This window comes from Trematomus bernacchii, unplaced genomic scaffold, assembly GCF_902827165.1.
Source record: "Trematomus bernacchii unplaced genomic scaffold, fTreBer1.1, whole genome shotgun sequence".
NCBI lineage: Eukaryota > Metazoa > Chordata > Actinopteri > Perciformes > Nototheniidae > Trematomus > Trematomus bernacchii.
In genome coordinates this window covers 48838-72488 of record NW_022987801.1, presented here as the reverse complement: position 1 = coordinate 72488, position 23651 = coordinate 48838, and the positions used below count along the sequence as shown (strand labels likewise).

General features: G+C 36.6%; 2 protein-coding genes across 2 annotated transcripts; one reads left to right on the top strand and one right to left on the bottom strand.

Annotated features, from left to right (window-relative positions):
* Positions 1 to 151: 151 nt before the first annotated feature.
* Positions 152 to 23456, bottom strand: tkfc (triokinase/FMN cyclase). The gene is made up of 17 exons (XM_034150037.1): positions 23384 to 23456; positions 8253 to 8445; positions 8076 to 8180; positions 7612 to 7799; positions 7108 to 7186; positions 6673 to 6804; positions 5946 to 5980; positions 5777 to 5861; positions 5245 to 5334; positions 4963 to 5079; positions 3898 to 4017; positions 3240 to 3377; positions 3048 to 3154; positions 2670 to 2776; positions 2242 to 2275; positions 2016 to 2108; positions 152 to 1334 (listed from the first exon to the last, which is right to left on the bottom strand). Exons 1-17 carry the CDS (start codon positions 23387 to 23389, stop codon positions 1170 to 1172), a joined length of 1794 nt encoding a protein of 597 aa, XP_034005928.1. The 5' UTR covers positions 23390 to 23456; the 3' UTR covers positions 152 to 1169.
* LOC117498153 (myelin-oligodendrocyte glycoprotein-like) lies at positions 11131 to 22281 on the top strand. Its single transcript, XM_034150251.1, has 3 exons — positions 11131 to 11238; positions 21145 to 21501; positions 21672 to 22281. The coding sequence occupies exons 1-3, from the start codon at positions 11154 to 11156 to the stop codon at positions 21848 to 21850; spliced, it is 621 nt and encodes a 206-aa protein (XP_034006142.1). The 5' UTR covers positions 11131 to 11153; the 3' UTR covers positions 21851 to 22281.
* Positions 23457 to 23651: the final 195 nt, after the last annotated feature.

Genomic DNA, 23651 nt, shown 5'->3' with positions numbered 1-23651 from the left:
GTGTGTGTGTGTGTGTGTGTGTGTGTGTGTGTGTGTGTGTGTGTGTGTGTGTCAGGAAGTTGGCAGGGCAAATGAAAGTAAGAAAGAAGAGTTGAAAGAAAGAAGAAAAAGATCTGCAGATGTTTTTTTTAATCATAAAACACACACTTAGTTGTTTATTTACTTTTTATTATTTACAGTTTAATAGTTATTTTATTCATTATAATTAACACTGTTGTTTTAAGAAAGTGCATTTAAATTCCATGAACAGCATTTGCTAAACAGAGATTACAAAACATGATAATAAATGTAATAATATTTGACTTTTTTTACTATTTTACACACGTTTATCATGAAGATAGACAACAAACTACATATTATCAAGTTGCATCTCGGGAAATGTAGGAACTGGTGTTATTTTTTAAAGTTTTTTTGAGAGGATTTCTTCACTTAATAATCTGCTATTTTATTGGGAATATGTGGTGTACAGTTAACATATCCCTCTGCATTTTATTGGTAGTAACAAGGTATGATAAAGGACTGACTTATACAAATCTTTTATGTTAAAAAAGGTCATCTATATATTAATTAAGATGCACTATAACAATTATTATTTAAGTCTTACTAAACTTTGATTGTATACACAGTATTTCTGAGCTTGTTAATCACATTTTAAAGGATCATACCAAGGTTTTTCCTCTTGTTTTTACCCTTTACTAAATCTTAAATACAATACAATACAATATTTGTATATATCTTTCATTCACTGTGTAATAAGCTATGCTTTAAATGTGCTTGAGAGGCCTCAAAATCACAGTATTTTCTCACATAATGCTAGTATTAGCCTGGTGAAAGTGATAAAGTAATAATCCAGGATTAATACAGATCCATTATTACTACAATTGATTTAATACTTGCTAGACATGATTGTATTTGCAGTATTTCTAAGCTTGTTAAGCAAATGTTAAGGACCACTGTTTTTTGTACTAATCTTACATCACTGCTAGCTGCTTTAAGCGAGATGTTCTGTTTATAAAGTACCTTTTTCTCAAGTTCCTGTTCATTCACTGTATGAAAGCTATGTAGATTTGCTTTAAATGTGCTTCAGAGAACTCCAAATCACTGTATTTTCTCACACTCGAGTATTACCCAGGTGATAGTGATCATCTGCTCTGATACTGTTTGCTGTTTTACTTCTTCTTCTCCTCTTCCAGGGTCTCCATCACGGCTCTCATGATGGTTGCCACGGCGACGGCCCCAGGGTCGGGCAGCGAGACTCGCTCCGCCGCGATGTAGCTCGCCCGACCCGCCATCGCTGTGAGGTGAAGGGTCGACTCCGCCCCCAAGGACGCTTTCTAGAGAAGAGAGAGAGGGACGGAAAAAATATAAGGCATGTGATTTAAGAAAGTACAAATTACCCATTTCTTGTAATTAGAATAGCATTAGAATTATTTTGTAAATCAATCTGGTGGCACTGCAGGAAGTCTCTCTTTTTATTTATTATATTTAATAATTAATATGTTCAAAACTAGCTTTCAGAACCGGGAGCATACCAAAAAAAGGCAGAAATAAACAAATACATAAAGGCATTGAAGTATATAATAAATACAAATAGGAAAAGAGGTTTGTCCCATTCTTATTTTTTATTGACTAAAGGTCCCTTATAAAGGATTGAACTAAAAAAAATACACAAAAAATAGGATTTACTTTCATTGACTTAGATTTGTGTGTATAAAATGTACAAAATAAGAATATTGTTAAACAAAAAGTCATCCTTGTCCATAAAAAATGAGCTTTTAATAGAAGTTTTGCAATCCAAAAGATATATACATCCAACAATAAAGCTTCAGAATAATAATATGTATAATAATATAATATAATAATAATATAATATTTGATAATATGTTAGATCAAATATGAATATAATGTTCCACAAAATTCCCAATCATTAGTTTCTACTTGAATTTTAAATATTTATTTCTTCAGACAGATTTGGGAGAAGGAAGTCTTATAATTAAAAAGATTATTTATGTTACCTTCACAGCAGACTGCAGTACAGCAACCTGTCCACCGGGTGGAGCTGTTTTCAGCTTCATCAGCTCATCCACAGCAGGACACAAAGCATCCAACTGGAGAGGAGGAGGAAAAGAGATTTAAGAAGCTTTTTAATGAATATCTTGCTGCTGAGGAACGGATAAATAGTATGTTCAGAAAATATGTTTTAAAGTGGAACAGATGTTGAGAAATGAGACGATAACTCACCATCGTTCTGTCTCCAACGTCAGCACCACCGTACCTGAAAAGAGTTACAGATGGTTAATCAATTTGCTTTTTGTTGTTGTTGTTGTTGTTGTTGTTGTTTGACCTATCAACTAACTTTATTGTGGTAGTGTTTATTCATTGATTTAAATTACAAACATATTGAACACAAGCTTCTAGAGTGCATGGTGAGTTTTAGTTTGGACAAGAAGTTATTTTGACGTATACTAAGAGGGTTAGAATCCTTAAAACTGAGAAATAAATGTGTTTTCCGGGAGAAATTATAACCAAAATAAAACTAAAATAAATAATTGACTAACTTCTGACATAATTTAATAGTGTCTTCAGTACCACAGAGGTGATTATCAGATTATATAATTAGAATAAATACTTTATTGATGTGTTACAGCAGCATGTAAACAAGGCATTACTTCTTCATGGCCTGTGTCCCAGCATGCATTGCAGTAGCCCAGGCTGCACCGTTGCTCTGCCCTTCGGTCACATGACCTGCCGCTGCAGTCAGGAACAGACTGTACAACTGTAACACACACATGAAGAAGAGAGTGTGTGAGTGAGTGAGTGTGAGAGTGAGAGTGTGTGAGAGTGAGTGAGTGAGTGAGTGAGTGAGTGAGTGAGTGAGTGAGTGAGTGAGTGAGTGAGTGAGTGTGTGTGTGTGTGTGTGTGTGTGGTAGAGTGTTTAGTTACAGCATAATGTCAAAATGTGTTCAAATCTAGACAAAATAAGTTATAGAATACACTTTTAATAGGTCAGTCAAGCAATTTTTTGTAGAATATGTTAGAAAACGTACCGCTCCCGAAGACCCGCCCATTTTCTCCTGGACCAATCCGGCGAGGACTGACAGCAGTTGCCCGGGACAACCAGGGACCACATGATCCTGGAGCCACTCCTGAATGGCTAAAAGCATGTTCACCATTTTAAACGTCTTTTTCTTGCAATTTTAAACACTTGACTGTCATTAAAGCTTCTGTAGATAACCTACCTTTAGCAGCCTGAGCGTGAGTGTTCCCACAATCTCCGTCCCCGGAAGCACGGTCCAACGCATTCAGTTCCTCCTGCTTCTCCAACAGTGTGGTACAAACTCTAACCAGCGCTTTACGCATGACAGGACTCAGAGGCCCTGCGGGAAATAAAAAACGACAGGCTTAGTTAATACATTATTTATCCAATTACTCCATGTCATCACTGCAGGTTGTCGTTTCAAATTATCATATAATCATTTAAAACATATAGTCTTATACTCTGGTTGCCTTTTACTCTGTTAAATTGTATTTTTAGTCGTGTATGTGTTTAACAGAGACAGATGTTAAAGGTTTACATTTCAGGAGGTAAAAAGGAAGTAAAAGGGGGATATGCAAATGTTAAGGACGAGGGGGTTTTTATGGTTTAATGATGGGATGTAGGACCAGTTGGATGTTTTCTTTCATGAATATATAGTGTGACTGTAAACTGTGTTCGGGGTGCAAAACTTATTTTTCCCTCTGAGAATGAAGTCGCTCTGTTCCTGCATTTGAGATCGATTTCGTATTTTGACTTTCTTTATTACTTTATTAAATATAACAAAAGACAAACTTTGTCCATTAATCATTTAATAGTTTCTCTTAAGAATTTCCTCCACAGAGGTAACCTTGAATCCTCACCTTCGGAGTGTGTGTGGTCCTGTGGGCGGGGGCTCATCTCTGGAGCTTCTGTGATGAAGCTGCGTCCGCTCACACACACACTGCTGAGGTTCGGCCAGGCGGGGGCGCTGGTCTTAGCATCTATAGGATAAATACAGTATACGAACAAATAACAATAAACCTCACAGACATAGAAACAGAAAATGTACAGGTCAAAAACAAGTTAGATTAAAGCCTGGATATACAAAATAATGAAATTAAAGGCGATTTAAATAAAAAAGTTGGCGTTTTTCATGCAAAACTGGCAGAGAATAGTGTTTACAGCCATGCAAAGTATTCAACCTTATATATATCTCCGAATATTTAACAAACTAAGAAGTTTAAAGATATTTTGAATTGAACAAACTGGGATTGACATTTGTCCCTATTTCTCATTTTATTAAATAAGTATATATATTATTTTATTTGTAATATTATTATTACTATTATTTTATCATTTGTTTTCGGATTTGTCAACTGTTATGTGGTTAATCTTTGTACCTAGATGTGTTTATTTTGTCATGTATGCTTTGTGTATATGTTCTTAAAATGCAAATAAAAAATAATAATAATAAAAAGTATATAGAAACTAGTCATTAGTGAAAGCTCAGTGTGTGTGTGTGTGTCCTTGTATTACTATCATTGCCCAGTGTGTGTGTGTGTGTGTGTGTGTGTGTGTGTGTGTGTGTGTGTGTGTGTGCGTGTCCTATCATTGTGGGGACCTACATCTGTTTACACAGTCACATGTGGGGACTGGCTTCCCTAATGGGAACAAAATGGAGGTACCCATGAGGGGAATCATTAATTTTAGGGTGAAGACTTGGTTAGGGTAAGGGTAAGGGTTAGGGTAATGGTTAGGCATGTGTTGGTTATGGTTAAGGTTAGGATAAGTCTCCAGGACATGCATGTCCCCTGAAGTAATGTATACATGGTGTGTGTGTGTGTGTGTGTGTGTGTGTGTGTGTGTGTGTGTGTGTGTGTGTGTGTGTGTGTGTGTGTGTGTGTGTGTGTGTGTGTGTGTGTGTGTGTGTGTGTGTGTGTGCTCACCAAACAGTCTCAGTGTTTCCTGGTCGACCGTCATCACGCTCAGCGAAACTCCCGCCATCTCCAGTGATGTCATAAACGACCCCGACATCACCCTGGCAACCACCAGACCGCGACTCTCTGTAACCGTAGAAACAGTGGTTACTCAACACATCCTGTATCCATGTTTAGTATTAACAAGAGGTCACGAGGTCAACAAAGGGAATAGAGTGGTGCAGGAATGAGTCCTAAAACCGGGGAAATTAGCCAGCTTTTTTTTTTAGCACTTCTTGTATCCACGGTTACCCAGACAGATGATGGTTGCTCTGGTAACAACAGCCATCTCCAGACAGGACAACGCTCCGAGGTTGTTCACACACACCACCACACTGTCGCCTGTGTGGAAGAAGAAGAACAAGGAGTGTGAAAAATAAATGTCAGCATGCATTCAAAGTTTTATTACTTCCGATTTGTATTCCATATTTTATTTCTATGTAAATACTGTTATATATATATTTTTTTTTCATATATTTTACTATATTTTGTATTATTTTTAATATTTTTCTAGTTCTCTATCTGTGTTTTTATTTTTTACTTTTATGTATGCACCATGACATCAAGTCAAATTCCTCGTACGTGTCAACTTACCTGGTAATAAACCTGTTTCTGATTCTGATTTTAAATATCATATTCTATTTACGTGTATATAGACTTTTGCACTATTATTTAATTGAATTTTTGTATTTTATTATATAACTATGTTGCATTGATGGAGGAGCTCGGATCAGAAGAATTTCATTGCCATTTTCTACACTGTAGCTTAATTTGAATCAAATACCTGACTTGAGCGGCAGATGTGATTGGCTGTCAGTGTTGGTCATGTGATCTATCATGGTCTTCACCACCTCGTCGGCGGACGCCACCTGATTAAGAGGAATTATTAAGACGAATAAGTGAGAATATTAACAGATAAAGGGTAAAAAGATTCTTATTGTAAGCTGACTCACCTTCGATCTCTTGATTCCAGGCTCACCGTGAATCCCTGAAGATAAAAACAATGCAGTCAACGTTTAGAAATAACAGAGTTTAATACAATTTATCCCTCTTATTGCAGTTTTGACGCTTTATTTCCCAATTTCCAATGTGTATGTGATGCATTAGCCAGCAGGAAAACAGGCTGCAGAGGTTACTTCTCAGGTATCGTCCCAAAAACTAAAAACTATGTGCAATTTCATTCAAAGAGAGCATTAACTGTGAGTAAACACTAGCCTACTTTTGCAGTAATTAAAACCTCTTATAACTTAATGCTCACCTGTTCACCATGGCCTTTGACCCCTAACCTATCACAGTCCCCCTACTTCCACTCCTACTGCTATTTATTACCTTTTAATTTTATTATTTGCCCCTTTTGTTTGTTTACCATGTAAAGTGGCCTTAGCTCCCTTGAAAGGCGCTATACAAATGTAATCTATTATTATTATTTGTAATACGCCTAACAGTTTTACAATCTATTTCAAGATGTTGATTAACCTACAGTGGAAGAAAGAAATCCAATTGGTACGAATATATTTACTACATTTATTTCCAGTAAGTAGGGACTATATCTGCAATGAGCACAATATTTCATAAAGGCAAAATATGGGAAGATATTTGAAAAGATAATGGGTAAAATATTAAATAATAAAAATACAAAAGAAAATACAGAAAATCAATTAAAATGTCTCTCTTCTTCACATTTCCACCTTTTCTCCTCCTCCATCTCTCCCCCTTTCCTCACCCACCCAATCTCCATGTCTCCCGGCGGCAGGTCAAAAGAGGGGAGACAGCCGGGGACACTGCAGGGAGACAGACTCACCCCCAGAGTCCCTGTAACACACACACACACACTTTGTGATTTATATCCAAAGAGGAACAGTAAAGAGGAAGTTTGTAAACAAAATATGACACACACACACACAACAAACACACACACACACACACACACACCACACACACACACACCACACACACACACACACACACACACACACACACACACACACACACACACCACACACACACACACACACACACACACACACACACACACACACACACACACACACACACACACACTACACACACACCACACACACACACACACACACACACCACACAAAAGAGACTCACCGATCCCCTTCAAAGCCTCCGTCACCTTGGAAACAATCTGGACCAATGAGCAGCCTTCTTCTGCTAAAGCACCCGCCAGCTGGGAGAAAATGGGAGTGTTTTTTAAGCATTTTGTAGCATGAGGTGCAACGTTTTCAGCAACAAATAGAGAAATATGTGGTCCAGTTGCTTGATGGGAAGTTTATCAGGAAGCTATTTTTTGCGATAAAAATGTACATTTAAAATTCAAATTTAAAATGAAATACAAATAACCCAATAAAATGAAATAATAATACAAAAGATTGGTTATAAGAAATACACAGCAAGGAATAAATGAGGTTAATTTATATTAATAAAATACAATGTTTTTTTTTATATTAATATATTTAATATGTTTTTAATATTTTATTTAAAATTGGAGCAGAAAACCCAATTTTCGCCGGATGGATAATGTACTCATTTTAAATTGACCTTTGGTTAAGATTATTTCCATGGTTGCTTGTTGTTGTTGTTGTTGTGGTTTACCTTGTGTATGAAGATGGTTCCACACAGTCCTCTCCTTCCCGCCTTACTGGGTTGGTTGAAGGCGCAGTCGTCGGCAACTATCACCATGTCGACGTCAACGCCATGGTTACGGGCCTGCTCAGCAGCCAATCCGAAGTTGAGGCGGTCGCCGGTGTAGTTCTTCACGATGAGGAGGACGCCCGAGGCACCTTAGGAGAGAGAGAGAAATATACTTATATATCTTTTATTATTGTTAATTAATTTCATTATTTTTAAAATAAATTAATAAAATATACAATGGTGGCTACAAATATCTTATTCTAAATAAAACCATAAGATAGTGTTGTAGAAAGTCAGTAGCTGCGTTTCATTTAATTACCCAGTGATGAACCCACACACACACACACACACACTATACCCAGTGACTTACACATTCATTGCCCCTATAAACAGTAAACAAAATTAAAAACTGTGTATTTACGTACCTGCGTTGTGCAAACACAGAATGGCCGCCAGGATGCTGGCAGGAGGAGGAGAAGCAAACACTCCCCCTGCCACAGCTGCTGAGAGCATGCCTTCACCCAGAAAACCTGCTCACAGGAGAGAGACATTCAACTACATTTAAAAAATATGAATCTGAGATAATCACTCCGAGTTCCTACCCCCGTGTGCAGGCTCGTGTCCGGACCCCCCTCCCGACAGCAGAGCCACTTTCCCTCTCAGGAGGTTCAGGTCTGAGCGCAGCAGCACCCTGTGGCCCCCCCCCATCAGAGAGAGGCCCCCGCTGGCCCTCACCAGCCCACACAGAGCCTCGTCCACACAGACATCCACAGAGTTGATCAGCTTCTGTCTGGGCTGAGAGACACAAACAAACAAAGTCAACTGTAATGTCAATCTTTCAGTTTGTGTGTACAGACAGAGAGATCGAAAATACCGTTTCCCACAATCCCTAATACAAATATATTTAAAAAATATGTATATACCTATATATATATACACACAATCAACAGACACATTTATACATATGCACACATTTAGACATAAATAAAAGCACAACAATCAAAATAACCCTTCAATATCTTTGAGAAATGTACATTAGTGCAAGACTGTCCTAGCAGCGTAACAAGTGTCTGTATTTGCCTGTGTGTGTGTGTGTGTGTGTGTGTGTGTGTGTGTGTGTGTGTGTGTGTGTGTGTGTGTGTGGGGTGTTGAAGTGAAAAGAGACACAAACAAAGGACACACTGGTTCACTGAGAACCTGCACACACTCGTCTGTGTTGGATATGGTGTGTGTGTTACATGTTGTGATCATGGATGTTTCCCCTGGTTTCTGTTATGTGATTGTGATGTGCTATATGTGACATGTATGTAGTAACGTGTGTTGTTTGCATTTGATTGTTCCTTTTTATTCCTTTCGCCTACTTGTCTTTCATCCTTTCTTTATAACTAATGCTGTTGATGTATTGTGATTTTAAAAAGGTGTCTTTTATCATCTGGCCGGGGACAACATCTGGAAATTAGCAATGTCAGCTATAGCTGCCCCATTTACCACGACACTATAAACAAATAAACTTATAAAACACGTATACAACATACATTATAAGTTATTAATGTCATGTATTAAATCAGAATTATTTATTTATTTATCACGGGGGGAAATTGGGTTTCGTGACAGTTGCGCCTTATGATAATGACATAAAATAGAAGATATTAAATTAAATTAAATTAAATTAAAAAAACAAGAAGCATAGGAAGTTAAAGTAAAATGTCCAATAAAAAGATAAAATAAAAATGGATATAAACGTGAGAAATAAAAGTAGGAATGTACAACAAAATATCAAATAAAATAGAATAAAATAGATAAATATAAGAAGTTAAAGTAAGAATGTGCAATAAAAACGTAAGATATAATGCCCATTGTCCTCTCCAAAAATAGACCACGAATTCACTTTGAAAGCGATATAAAAAAAGATTGAATGTGGTCAACACACAGATCTGTATACTGCTTGTAAAGTGCCATTTAATATAATTGTACTTTAAAGATAAGCTCCTTCAGCCGTTTGAACAAGACTGCCAATAACAGAGGAGATGTTGTTGGGTTTGCTGTCCTTTTGTTGCAGGGCTTGTCTATCTGAGTTAAATATTGTAAGTTCAAGTTTTCGGAAGTGCTGTAAAAACATAAATCCTAGCATAACAGATGGTGTTTTATTTTTGTATTGGCTATACTGCTCATAAAACAGGAACACAATGTAGATTCAATAAAACTGTCACAATAATATAATATAAAAGCGTTACTTATAAAGCACCTTTTCTCTTTCACACACAAACAGGACACATTTAAAACTAACAGAAAATAAAACTAACCAAAAATCACAGAAAATAAATGAGAAGTTTTTTTAAAGTTATTTCAGATTAAGGTTTTTTATTTGTATCCATAGCTATAGTTTGCAGTTAAAAGACAAGACCTGACAAAAGGACGAATCAAATGCTGAAGTTTTAACCGTTTTAACTGAAGTGGGGCGTTGCCATGACGTGAAATACCCGGATGTGTTTAAAACATTTGTCATGAGGGAGGTCTTTATCGCATGCTTTTTCCTGGTCTTCATTTAAAAGGCTCTGCCAGGAAAAGTCTGTGGTTTGTTTTCTGTCCGACTGCAGGATTATTACACACATTATTATGGACTGTGATGGGCTTTTCTACAGTGTTTCACCCTCGCCTGGTCGTTTTCTACACAACTTTGTATAAAAACCTTGTTTAAGACGGGCGACTGTCAATCAAATGCGGGACATCGGCTAAATGTGTGGGAGAAATGATAAAACCGTGTTTAACCATTCGTTCCGAAGTGGGCAGTGTTGCCAACTTGGCGACTTTCTCGTTAAATTCGGCGGCTTTCCAAACCCTCCGGCTACTTATTTTTGTCAAAAGCGACTAACGACTAATTTAACGACTTGTAATGGTGTTATTAGGGACTTTTCTGGTGTTTGGAGACTCACATATTGTTCAGCAGTTAACGAGCCGCGGGTGCTGCCGTGAGCCCCTCTGCCCTCCCATAGTACTCACAGGCGCTCAGACTTACAGTTGCCTCCCGCAGCAGCTCAGCTGCAGTCAGAGCAGAGGAGACAGCCACACTCTCCCGCGTCGAGACTGCAAATGAATTGCGCATGAGCGGGATTTAAATGTAAAATGTAAATGTTTCTTCACTGTCACTGTCAAACTATAATAAATAACTGCCTTTGCTTTGCTTTGACTCACACAGTCACTTAATCACCTCGTCCACTGTGTGTGTGCCTCTGTGACAAGCTAAACATCCACGTAGGTCATCATGTCACACTGTATTCAATTTCACAAAAGTCAGCTACGACCTTGAAACCAGCGCCATTTCGGACAGCCAATAGCTACTTTCCTTACTATGGAGTTGGCGCAACACAGTGGGGCGTTGCCATGGCGTAGATGGGAAACTCCCTCATTTTTTTCAATGAGGGAGGTCTTTTTCCTGGTCTGTGTTTAAAAAGCTCTGCCAGTGTCTGTCTGCAGGATTAGTACACACATTATTATGGGCTGTGATGGGCTGTTCTAGTGTTTCACCCTCGCCTGTAAAGTTACGCTTCATCTTCGTCGTCCTTTGGCATTTGTCATCCCTTGCTGCTGGTAAGATCAACAATGTGTTTCTGTAGTGATGAAAGCAAGCGATAATCATCTTTAAAGATACATGAAATTGTAGTAATCTATGTTATCTTCATCAGTAATGTAAACGATGGTGGAAAAGTATTCAGATTCTTTATTTGATTAAAAGCACTAATACTACACTGTAAAACAAAATAAATAATCAATTTCAAGTAGAAGTACTGCATCGAGAATTTTCCTTAAGCAAATGTATTTAAGTACGATTAGGAAAATGTACTTAAGGGGTTAAGGTAGTCATTGCAACAACAAAAAAACTATTTTAAATCTTCACATTTAAGAAGCTGTAACTGAAGTAATTAAAAAACCCTTATGGTATAGCTACTTTAATACAGACTTGTATGTGTGCTTCGTGAGCGGAAGATATTTCAGAGTCATGGGTGAAGGCTTTAAATCCTCCCCGAGACACTCCCCGTGCAGCCGTTAGCAGGAAAGTTCAGAACGATATTGGCAGATTCGGAATTCATGGATCAATAACTCATGAACAAAACGTTATTCAGACACAAATTACGTCTCCTAAGTACCGTGGTAAGGTTGACAACGAACTACAATCACATGTTGATAAAAAAAAGCCAATATGCGCCGTCCTCCGAGCTGGACACATTAAATTGGTCTCTTTCCGCAGCCGGAGAAGAAACGAGTGCTCACACTGCTCAGGGACCGTCTGCAAAGTGCAACTCCGAAAAAAGAGAATACAATAATATTCAATAACGTTACTATTATACAGTATATTTCTACCAAACTCACTAAACACATCAATAGTCTCCTGGTGGTCATACTACAGCAGAGAGTTTGGAAGAATGTGCTTTTGAATAATTTTGGTGAATATTTGTAATGTAAAATCATTAATAAATATGGCATCATCTTCAATAACGTTACTAGTGTACAGTACATTTCTACCAAACTCACTACACACATCAATAGTCTCCTGTTGGTCATACTACAGCAGAGAGTTTGGAAGAATGTGCTTTTGAATAATTTTGGTGAATATTTGTAATGTAAAATCATTAATAAATATGGCATCATCTTCAATAACGTTACTAGTGTACAGTATATTTCTACCAAACTCACTACACACATCAATAGTCTCCTGGTGGTCATACTACAGCAGAGAGTTTGGAATAATGTGCTTTTGAATAATTTTGGTGAATATTTGTAATGTAAAATCATTAATAAATATGGCATCATCTTCAATAACGTTACTAGTGTACAGTATATTTCTACCAAACTCACTACACACATCAATAGTCTCCTGGTGGTCATACTACAGCAGAGAGTTTGGAAGAATATGCTTTTGAATAACTTTGGTGAATATTTGTAAAAATCTTCAATAAATATGGCATCATCTTCAATAACTACTATTATACAGTATATTTCTACCAAACTCACTACACACATCAATAGTCTCCTGGTGGTCATACTACAGTAGAGAGTTTGGAAGAATATGCTTTTGAATAATTTTGGTGAATATTTGTAATGTAAAATATTCAATAAATATGGCATCATCTTCAATAACGTTACTATTATACAGTATATTTCTACCAAACTCACTACACACATCAATAGTCTCCTGGTGGTCATACTACAGCAGAGAGTTTGGAAGAATATGCTTTTGAATAATTTTGGTGAATATTTATAATGTAAAATCATTAATAAATATGGCATCATCTTCAATAACGTTACTAGTGTACAGTATATTTCTACCAAACTCACTACACACATCAATAGTCTCCTGGTGGTCATACTACAGCAGAGAGTTTGGAAGAATATGCTTTTGAATAATTTTGGTGAATATTTGTAAAGATCTTCAATAAATATGGCATCATCTTCAATAACATTACTAGTGTGCAGTATATTTCTACCAAACTCAGGGCACAAAGACATAGTGTACAGTATATTTCTACCAAACTCACTACACACATCAATAGTCTCCTGTTGGTCATACTACAGCAGAGAGTTTGGAAGAATATGCTTTTGAATAATTTTGGTGAATATTTATAATGTAAAATCATTAATAAATATGGCATCATCTTCAATAACGTTACTAGTGTACAGTATATTTCTACCAAACTCACTACACACATCAATAGTCTCCTGTTGGTCATACTACAGCAGAGAGTTTGGAAGAATATGCTTTTGAATAATTTTGGTGAATATTTATAATGTAAAATCATTAATAAATATGGCATCATCTTCAATAACGTTACTAGTGTACAGTATATTTCTACCAAACTCACTACACACATCAATAGTCTCCTGGTGGTCATACTACAGCAGAGAGTTTGGAAGAATATGCTTTTGAATAATTTTGGTGACTATTTGTAATGTAAAATATTCAATAAATATGGCATCATCTTCAATAACGTTACTATTATACAGTATATTTCTACCAAACTCACTACACACATCAATAGTCTCCTGGTGGTCATACTACAGCAGAGAGTTTGGAAGAATATGCTTTTGAATAATTTTGGTGAATATTTGTAAAGATCTTCAATAAATATGGCATCATCTTCAATAACGTTACTAGTGTGCAGTATATTTCTACCAAACTCAGGGCACAAAGACATAGTGTACAGTATATTTCTACCAAACTCACTACACACATCAATAGTCTCCTGGTGGTCATACTACAGCAGAGAGTTTGGAAGAATATGCTTTTGAATAACTTTGGTGAATATTTGTAAAAATCTTCAATAAATATGGCATCATCTTCAATAACTACTATTATACAGTATATTTCTACCAAACTCACTACACACATCAATAGTCTCCTGGTGGTCATACTACAGCAGAGAGTTTGGAAGAATATGCTTTTGAATAATTTTGGTGAATATTTATAATGTAAAATCATTAATAAATATGGCATCATCTTCAATAACGTTACTAGTGTACAGTATATTTCTACCAAACTCACTACACACATCAATAGTCTCCTGGTGGTCATACTACAGCAGAGAGTTTGGAAGAATATGCTTTTGAATAATTTTGGTGAATATTTATAATGTAAAATCATTAATAAATATGGCATCATCTTCAATAACGTTACTAGTGTGCAGTATATTTCTACCAAACTCACTACACACATCAATAGTGTCCTGGTGGTCATACTACAGCAGAGAGTTTGGAAGAATATGGTTTTGAATAATTTTGGTGAATATTTGTAAAAATCTTCAATAAATATGGCATCATCTTCAATAACTACTATTATACAGTATATTTCTACCAAACTCACTACACAGATCAATAGTCTCCTGGTGGTCATACTACAGCAGAGAGTTTGGAAGAATGTGCTTTTGAATAATTTTGGTGAATATTTATAATGGAAAATCTTCAATAAATATGGCATCATCTTCAATATCTTCACTATTATACAGTGGAGTGCTACCAAACTCACCTCAGACATTAATGGTCTCTAACTTGCTACACTACAAAAGTGTATTTGAAAACGTATTTTAATGATGGTTATGTTATTTTAAAATAAAGTGTATTGGTAAGTATAAGTTACTGTCAAACAGGAGACCCCTTAATTTTAACCAGAAGCGATTGAAATTTAACTCAAAAGAAGATCTCCTATTTATTCATAAACCATAACACTGTTTTATTGTTCTGTCATTAATTAACTTACAGACTGAATATATACATGGTATCACCTACATCAAAGCAAGATTCATCAAAAGTAGAACAGTCTTTTAATCATCAATAAACTAGACATCACACACATTGATATATACATATATATGTTACACATTGTATATACAGTATGTTATATATAAATTAAGGAAGGTGTGGGTTATCTTTCCTGGCTGCCATTTAATGTTAACCCAGTCCTCTTTTCCCAGTCTGTTCCGGCGCATCTTGAAATACTCTCTATAGAACAATAGGAAAAAAAAATTAATTTGCGCTTACTCTTTGCCTTTATCAAATGTGCGTTTAACCAATGTATTTCCTCCTGTAATATATTTTATATTACCCAAATGTGTAACCAGCCTTTCTGGAGTCCTCAACTTCATTTGACCCTTGCAGAGGATCAACCACATAAATGTGGTTTGAAAGGGCATGGAGGTACTGTTTTAAAAAGTAGCATACCGTATAATTAAACCAAACCTTTTTCAATATGTCAGCAGCAACAATAATGTATCAGCTTTTCTTCAAAAATGAAAACCACAGTTAACTAATAGATTCACATTATTAAAATCACTTCAACTGTTAAAAAAGCTATTAAAAGTAATACTAAAATAATAACTACCCATTTTAAATGGGTATTGAAATAATTAAAGATGTCAGATCAGATGAAAGAAAGTTGCACAATTTGGGGTCAGAAGACTCAAATCTTTAGTGGAGCAGTAGCGACCACCAATAAGAAATGGTTGAATGAGTACTTATTTTGGACTACATTTTATATTGTTTCCCTATGATATAGATGAAGAACATGAAGACATTAAAACTAAAAGAAGCATTTTTAAATCAATCCTGAGGCAAAGATGCATTTACAAAATGGGGCTGCATGAGATACACATTTTAGTCTTAACTCTGTCACAGTATATGAGTAATGTATTACAATATTTTTTAATAGCAATGTATATGTAGTTGGATGCATTTTACATATACATCTTCACACACACACACACACACAACACACACACACACACACACACACACACACACACACACACACACACACACACACACACACACACACACACACACACACACACACACACACACACACACACACACACACACACACACACACACACACACACACACACACCTCGATTATGGCAAAAATCATAATCACGATTATTTTGGTCAATAATTGATATCAAGATTATTAAATACGATTATTCATTGACTTTGAAAACATCCATTTATTGAACTTTAAAACAAATAATAATTTGAACAGTATCTTTTTAACTGTTGATTACCCTGAACGTATAATTCAACTGCAAAACCAATACAAAAATAAATTATACATTTAAATAAATAATATCAAAATAATAAATACCAATAAACAAGATCAACAAATATTTTGGAGCACACTTCCCCAAGCTACTAAACATATATAAATATGATAAATAAAAATTAGACTAAAATTAATTAGATCAAATATGTTGTAGTGCACTGTTACAACCTAGCAAAGCAAAATAATTTCGTAATTGTGGCAGGCCAAAATCGTAATTGCGATTAAAATACGATTAATTGCACACACACACACACACACACACACACACACACACACACACACACACACACACACACACACACACACACACACACACACACACACACACACACACACACACACACACACACACACACACACACACACACACACACACACACACACACACACACACACACACACTTTTTGTCTAACACGCTAACACAGTTCTGTACTGTTATGCCTTTACATTTACTTTGTAAGTAATTATGGGACGTATTTCTTCTTTCATAGCAATTTTCCTTCATACTCTCTTGCCGTGAAATAGGTCTTAAATTCTATTCAAAGTGGTCTTAAATTTGAGTAGGCGAAACCTGCAGGAACCCTGTCAAAGTAATAGTTGATTAACTTGAAATGTGCAAACCCTGAGCAAAACATACATGCTGTAAAAGCAGCTACAGTATTACTACACGAGTAGCTGTATACTCACCACAAACTTCCAGTGCACATTTCTTATATTGACAAATCCAATGGCTCCATCATATAGATCAAATGTGACCTGAAAAAATTAGGGAATATGTAAACATAAGTGTTATTTTCTATAATATGCAGGTGCAAAACAATCATTTAATTTACACAGTATTCATTATTTATTTTTCTCAACAGGAACAAGAAAAAAAGGGAAGCTTATATTCTAAATGTATTGGTTAAAAACAACACAAATGTCTCCAAAAACTACATACATGATTATAATAATGCTGGAAGTTGCCTGTAGACACAGTTCAGTCTCCTTTCTCAAGCCTACAATACTAAAAGGGATGAAAAGACTTTGAATAATCAGTTTTACTCACCTTTTTTAGCTCTTGCCTGGCCATCTGCTCTCGTGTGCCCGTGTAGGATTACACCCATGGTGTAGTGATCCAGGAGGTATAGACGTATCCTTCAGGTTGAGGATGCCTCTAATTAGGGCTGTGCAATTAATCGTATTTTAATCGCAATTACGATTTTGGCCTGCCACAATTACGAAAACAACATAATCGGAAAAAACTATTATTTTGTTTTGCTAGGTTGTGACAGTGCAACATATTTGATCTAATTAATTTTGGTCTAATTTATTTGTATTTATCATATTTATATATGTTTAGTAGCTTGTGGAAGTGCGCTCCAAAATATTTGTTGATCTTATTTATTGGTATTTATTATTTTGATATTATTTATTTAAATGTATCATTTATTTTTGTATTGGTTTTTCAGTTGAATTATACGTTCAGGGTAATCAACAGTTAAGAATATACTGTTCAAATAATTATTTTTATTTGTTTTAAAGTTCAATAAATTGATTTTTTCAAAGTCAATGAATAATCGTATTTAATAATCGTGATATCAATTATTGACCCAAATAATCGTGATTATGATTTTTGCCATAATCGCACAGCCCTACCTCTAATGTAACATTCTATTACCTTTTGGATAAATTGTAGGGGAAATAATCATACAAAATGCCAGCTAATATAGAGGCCAAAGTCGGTTTTAATCACATCATTGTCAGATCATTTTAGAATGGATCAATTATTCAAAACCATTATTCTTCCAAACTCTCTGCTGTAGTATGAGCAACAGGAGACTATTGATGTGTGTAGTGAGTTTGGTAGAAATATACTGCACACTAGTAACGTTATTGAAGATGATGCCATATTTATTGGAGATTCTACATTATAAATATTCACCAAAATTATTCAAACCCATATTATTCCAAACTCTCTGCTGTAGTATGACCAACAGGACACTATTGATGTGTGTAGTGAGTTTGGTAGAAATATACTGTACAATAGTGAAGTGATTGAATATTATTGTATTCTCTTTTTTCGGAGTTGCACTTTGCAGACGGTCCCTGAGCACTCGTTTCTTCTCCGGCCGCAGATAGAGACCAATGTAATGTCCCCAGTTTGGAGGACAGCATGTATTGGCTTTTTTTGATCAAAATGTGATTGTAGTTCGTTGTCAACCTTACCACGGTACTTAGGAGACGTAATTTGTGTCTGAACAATGTTTTGTTCATGAGTTATTGATCCATGAAATCCGAATCTGCCAATATCGTTCCAACTTTACTGAACTCAGCAAGTAGCTGTCCTAACTTTGTGAGGAAAGTATTTTGTACTTTCCTTTTGTGCTTACTTGTACTTTTTTGTAAACACTGCTTTTGCTGCAGTTCCTGTAAACAAAGTGCACATAAACACATCTACAGTCGGCTATAGACACTGCAGACACCGGTATGTGATCCTAAAAAAAGTGTGTTAACAGGGACTGCAGCAATCAGACTTTAAAACCCTCTGGAGTCTAAGGGTATTTTCTCGATTTTTAGATGTCTCCTTAAATCAACTTTTAAATGTATTTGTTATAACATGGCACCCCATGTGTTACATATGAAAATGTTCAGGACAGTCTCTGGTCTTGCTAGAAATGCGAGTCACTCACCTTAGAGCACTGTGTGATGAGATAAGTAGCTCTAAAGCTTAACATTTAACATCCAATTTTTGGAAATCTTCAAAACTCTTGTGAAAACACAAATTCACTCATGTCATCCAATTTTGGTGTTTTAGATTTGGTTTACCAAAGTCTTAGGTTCACAAAAGTAGTGAAATATATGAATTACACTGTATATACATGTGTAATTCATGTCTAAAATGAAAAAAGAAGTTGGAGTAAAATAGTTGTTTATCCCTCTACTTTCACCACAGCAGGGACTGAGATACATTAGGACTGAATAAAGACTTCATATGACATACCAAGGTTCATGTGATGTGTACAAATACAAAATGAGCATTAGAACTTTTTTTTTCAACCAACAATTTATTATAAATATGTTTTTTTCAACCAACTATTTATATAACTATAAGAAATGGAAAATTTCACTATTTACAATATTGAACATCAGAACTTTCAACCAACTATTCATTATAAATGTAAAGACAGTGTCAAGGTCTTTGTCCCTCTTCCAATACAGTGGGTCTGGCTGCTGTGTAGGTGGGGGTGATGGTGCATGGGCTGCTGTGTAGGTGGGGGGTACGTGTGCTCCCCGAGACCTCCACGAGACCTCCTTGCTGGCTGGGTTGATGGTGATGGCTGTGGTGGAGCCTTTGTGCTGAGGTGTATCTTGACCTGGTGGCAGGCACAGATGGAGGTGGAGGCAGCTGTAGTGATGCTGGTCCTCTGGTCCTTGGTGGTGATGGCTCTGGTGAAGGCCCTTGAGCCACGGTAGATCTTGACCTGGGGGCAGGCACAGATGGATGTTCTTGCTGCTGGATAAACGCCGTCTGTGGGCCGCTAGGCCCAGGCAGCTGTGGAACATCTCTGTAAAACAAATTAAAATGTAGGACAATAATTACTACTAATTTAATTGAAATAAAGTTCAAGTAAAATGTTGCTCAAGCACAAATAACAATGCACACATAAAAAGAAAGTTTGGGAGGTGGGACAGGAGTCTCTCTCTCTCTCTCTCTCACACACAGGTATTTCCAGTTACTTTACATTCAGTATAAAATCACAGACACATATACACACATCTGATAACAAAGTCTTATCTGTACAGGACGGTAAAATAATCACAAGCACACATATAAATACATCTATGACAGTCTCATCTGTACAGAACAGTATGATAAAATAATCGATGGCAAAAACATGTCTATAGCCACTGTAAATGTCTAAATTGATTATTTGAATCATCTACACATGTAATCTCACTTTTACACACCAAAATAACGTTTACACATAAAACACGTTAACACAGAGTAAACGTTTGCTAATGGAGAGTCTATTTTGTCCCAAGAAAAAGTTCATGACTATCGATAAAAAAAAAAGTTCAATAAACCTATTGTTCATTTTCGCGGTATTCCCCACAAATTGCAAGCACACTATTACTGTAACATTTACACTTACCCATGTCCAAATGGATCCTTGTTGTCCTTGTATTCTTCGTCTTCAGAAGAGTTGAAGACTTCAGGTTCTGAGGCTCTATCTTCACTGCTGCTAGCGAAAAAAATCTCTAGCGAAGTCGGCAACTGTAAAGTTTTAGCCATTTTCTCTGTCTCTCTCTCTCTCTCTTCCTCACAGACGTAAACTGATGGGAGACACGTGGTTTATGTTTTACCCCTCTTCTGCTTCCTCTCACACCGCCTGCGGCGTCTCCTTTGCAGCTGGGGGGTAGCACTCGAGGGCGAGGGCGGGCAGAATATTCCGAGGGCGCTTAGTTCCTCTGTAAACATAGCTGCAGTTTAAAGAGTCCCTCTGTGTCTCCTCAACAGAAACATAGCTGCAGTTTAAAGAGTCCCTCTGTGTCTCCTCAACAGAAACATAGCTGCAGTTTAAAGAGTCCCTCTGTGTCTCCTCAACAGAAACATAGCTGCAGTTTAAAGAGTCCCTCTGTGTCTCCTCAACAGAAACATAGCTGCAGTTTAAAGAGTCCCTCTGTGTCTCCTCAACAGAAACATAGCTGCAGTTTAAAGAGTCCCTCTGTGTCTCCTCAACAGAAACATAGCTGCAGTTTAAAGAGTCCCTCTGTGTCTCCTCCACAGGAACATAGCTGCAGTTTAAAGAGTCCCTCTGTGTCTCCTCCACAGGAACCTAGCTGCAGTTTAAAGAGTCCCTCTGTGTCTCCTCCACAAGAACATAGCTGCAGTTTAAAAAGTCCCTCTGTCTCTCCTCCACAGGAATATTTGTAGTGAATGTGACTCAGGCTTCCTATCAGGCAGAGGAGAACCAGAACATCACCCTGGAGTGGACCTTCAGCACCAGAAGAGACACTTCCCTCAGCTCCATTACTATCGTCTGTGATTTAGTATCGTTCAGGCCCTACAACCTGCTTCATCTATACAAAGGCATTGAATTCCCAGAGACTCAGGATCCACAGTTTGCAGGACGAGTCCAGTGGGACAAAGACGTCGTCACAGAAGGACGCATCACACTTCATGTCTCCAGACTCAGGACCAATGACTCAGGACTTTATGTCTGCAAAGTGTTCACTGATTATGGACGGAACAATGGGAGATGCTGTTTGAATGTGACTGGTGAGTAAACTCAGTAGAAGTCAGGAAGTCAAAATAGATTTAAATGTCACATCCATAGAGGCTCCGTAAGGCAGCACTTATAGAAACCTCAGATTATTTAACGTGGATTAGACCTGTTATATATTAACACTAAAATGGTTCCTGATGTTATATTCTGTCCTTTTCCACAGCTGCTAAAGAGCTCGAACCTCAGAGACCAACAGAGAGTTGGAGAAGACTCTGGTTTATCGTTGTGATAACAACTCTGATTGTCTTTGTCCTCAGCATTGCCTGCATTGTTTTAATAAGATATAAGAGAAGAACCCACAATGCAGCCATGCAGATGGAGAGTTCATCAGAGGAATCATGACTGTCTGAATCTGAGCATAAAGAGAGAAAGAAGCTCAGTGTAACATCTGTATAGTGTCATTTTTATACTTATTTATTTCAGTCCTCACTGTGAGTTTGATCATTTTGCTGTAAGTCAATAATCTGTTCACTGATGGATATTGTTACATGTTTTTTATATTTTTTTATATATCTGAGACCTATGCTAATGCTTAAAAATAGCATGATTGGTGACCTTTAATGTACATTTATAATGTCACATATTGGGAATCAATCCCTTTTTCTATGAGAGAAATCATGACATTTCTGTGTGTAAATATGTTGAATTCAGTAAATGCTCATGTTGGTCATGTATTACAGGTGTTAGAGGGAATCCTTAATGACTGTCTAGTCATACATTGAATTACCTCCAGAGGACAATAACAACAACAATAAAACTCTAAATAATCTTAAGTGGTGTTTTGTGTTTCTCTCTCCTGATTGGTTTCTGCTACAGTCTCTTCATAGAGCATATTTTAATGAAATAAGTAAATGAAAATAGTGCTTTTTTAATATTATTCAAAAGTCTACATATATGGCATTACAGATATAAATATATATAAGCAGAGGTGGGAGAAGTACACAGATCTTGTACTAGAGTAAAAGCAGAAGTACTCAGATATTGTACTAAAGTAAAAGTAGAAGTACTCAGGTCTTGTACTTGAGTAAAAGTAGAAGTACTCAGGTCTTGTACTTGAGTAAAAGTAGAAGTACTCAGGTCTTGTACTTGTAAAAGTACTCAGATCTTGTACTTGAGTACAAGTAGAAGTACTCAGGTCTTGTACTTGAGTAAAAGTAGAAGTACTCAGATCGTGTACTTGAGTAAAAGTAGAAGTACCAGAGTGTAGGAATACTCTGTTACAGTAAAAGTCCTGCATTCAAAAGCTCGGATACAGGAAAGGGGCGGGGTTAGCAACAGCTGACCAATCAGAAACAGGCACAAGCTAACTGACAGCTGCGCGTCATACTCAATACAGAGTGTTTTCCTGTGATCCAGATGATGGAAGTACAATTTTGAGGTACTTGTACTTTACTTTAGTATTTCCAGTTTATACTACGTTGTACTTAGAACTACTCTACTAAAATTCAGAGGTAAATGGTGTACTTTCACTCTAAGAGTTTCATCATTTGGCTGTAAGGTCATTGATCCTTCTTTTTATTATTTAACTATACGTGTTAAACGTTATTTAAGCCACTGGTTTACAGGGTGTCTGGACTTTGTTTAAAATACAATTATAAAGTCAAAAGTCAAAGTCTCACACACACACACTTAAATCAACACAAGCTGCACAGTAAACTTGTATCTGCAGCAACAGACTATAAACTGTTTGCTTTGTAGCGTTTCCTTCAGCTCGGTTATTATGGGATGGACTTTGATTCTTTACACAGGTGTGCAGACATGCTAACTGACAGGCTGCACAAACAGATCATTCTGCAAAAACAAATCACATTTCCAGACTTCCTGCTCGGTGCCTCTCTGTTCTGATGTTTGATAAACTTCAGAATGTTTATTTACCTCCATTTCAACTTGTCTTGCTTCCTCTTCCTCCCGACAGCAGGTAGATGATACCGGATTACAAAGAGCAGAAGAAGAAATGTTTCTTCTTCGTCTTCTTGTATCAGGTAGAGAGCCGTTTGGCAATGATTTGGTGCTTTACCGCCACCTGCTGGACTGGAGTGGGAAGCAGAAGCCTGGCATATTAATAAATAATCAAATTAATTATAATAATTACAACAAATATAAATAATAATAAATATGAATATAAATGTAGGGCTTTTTTTAA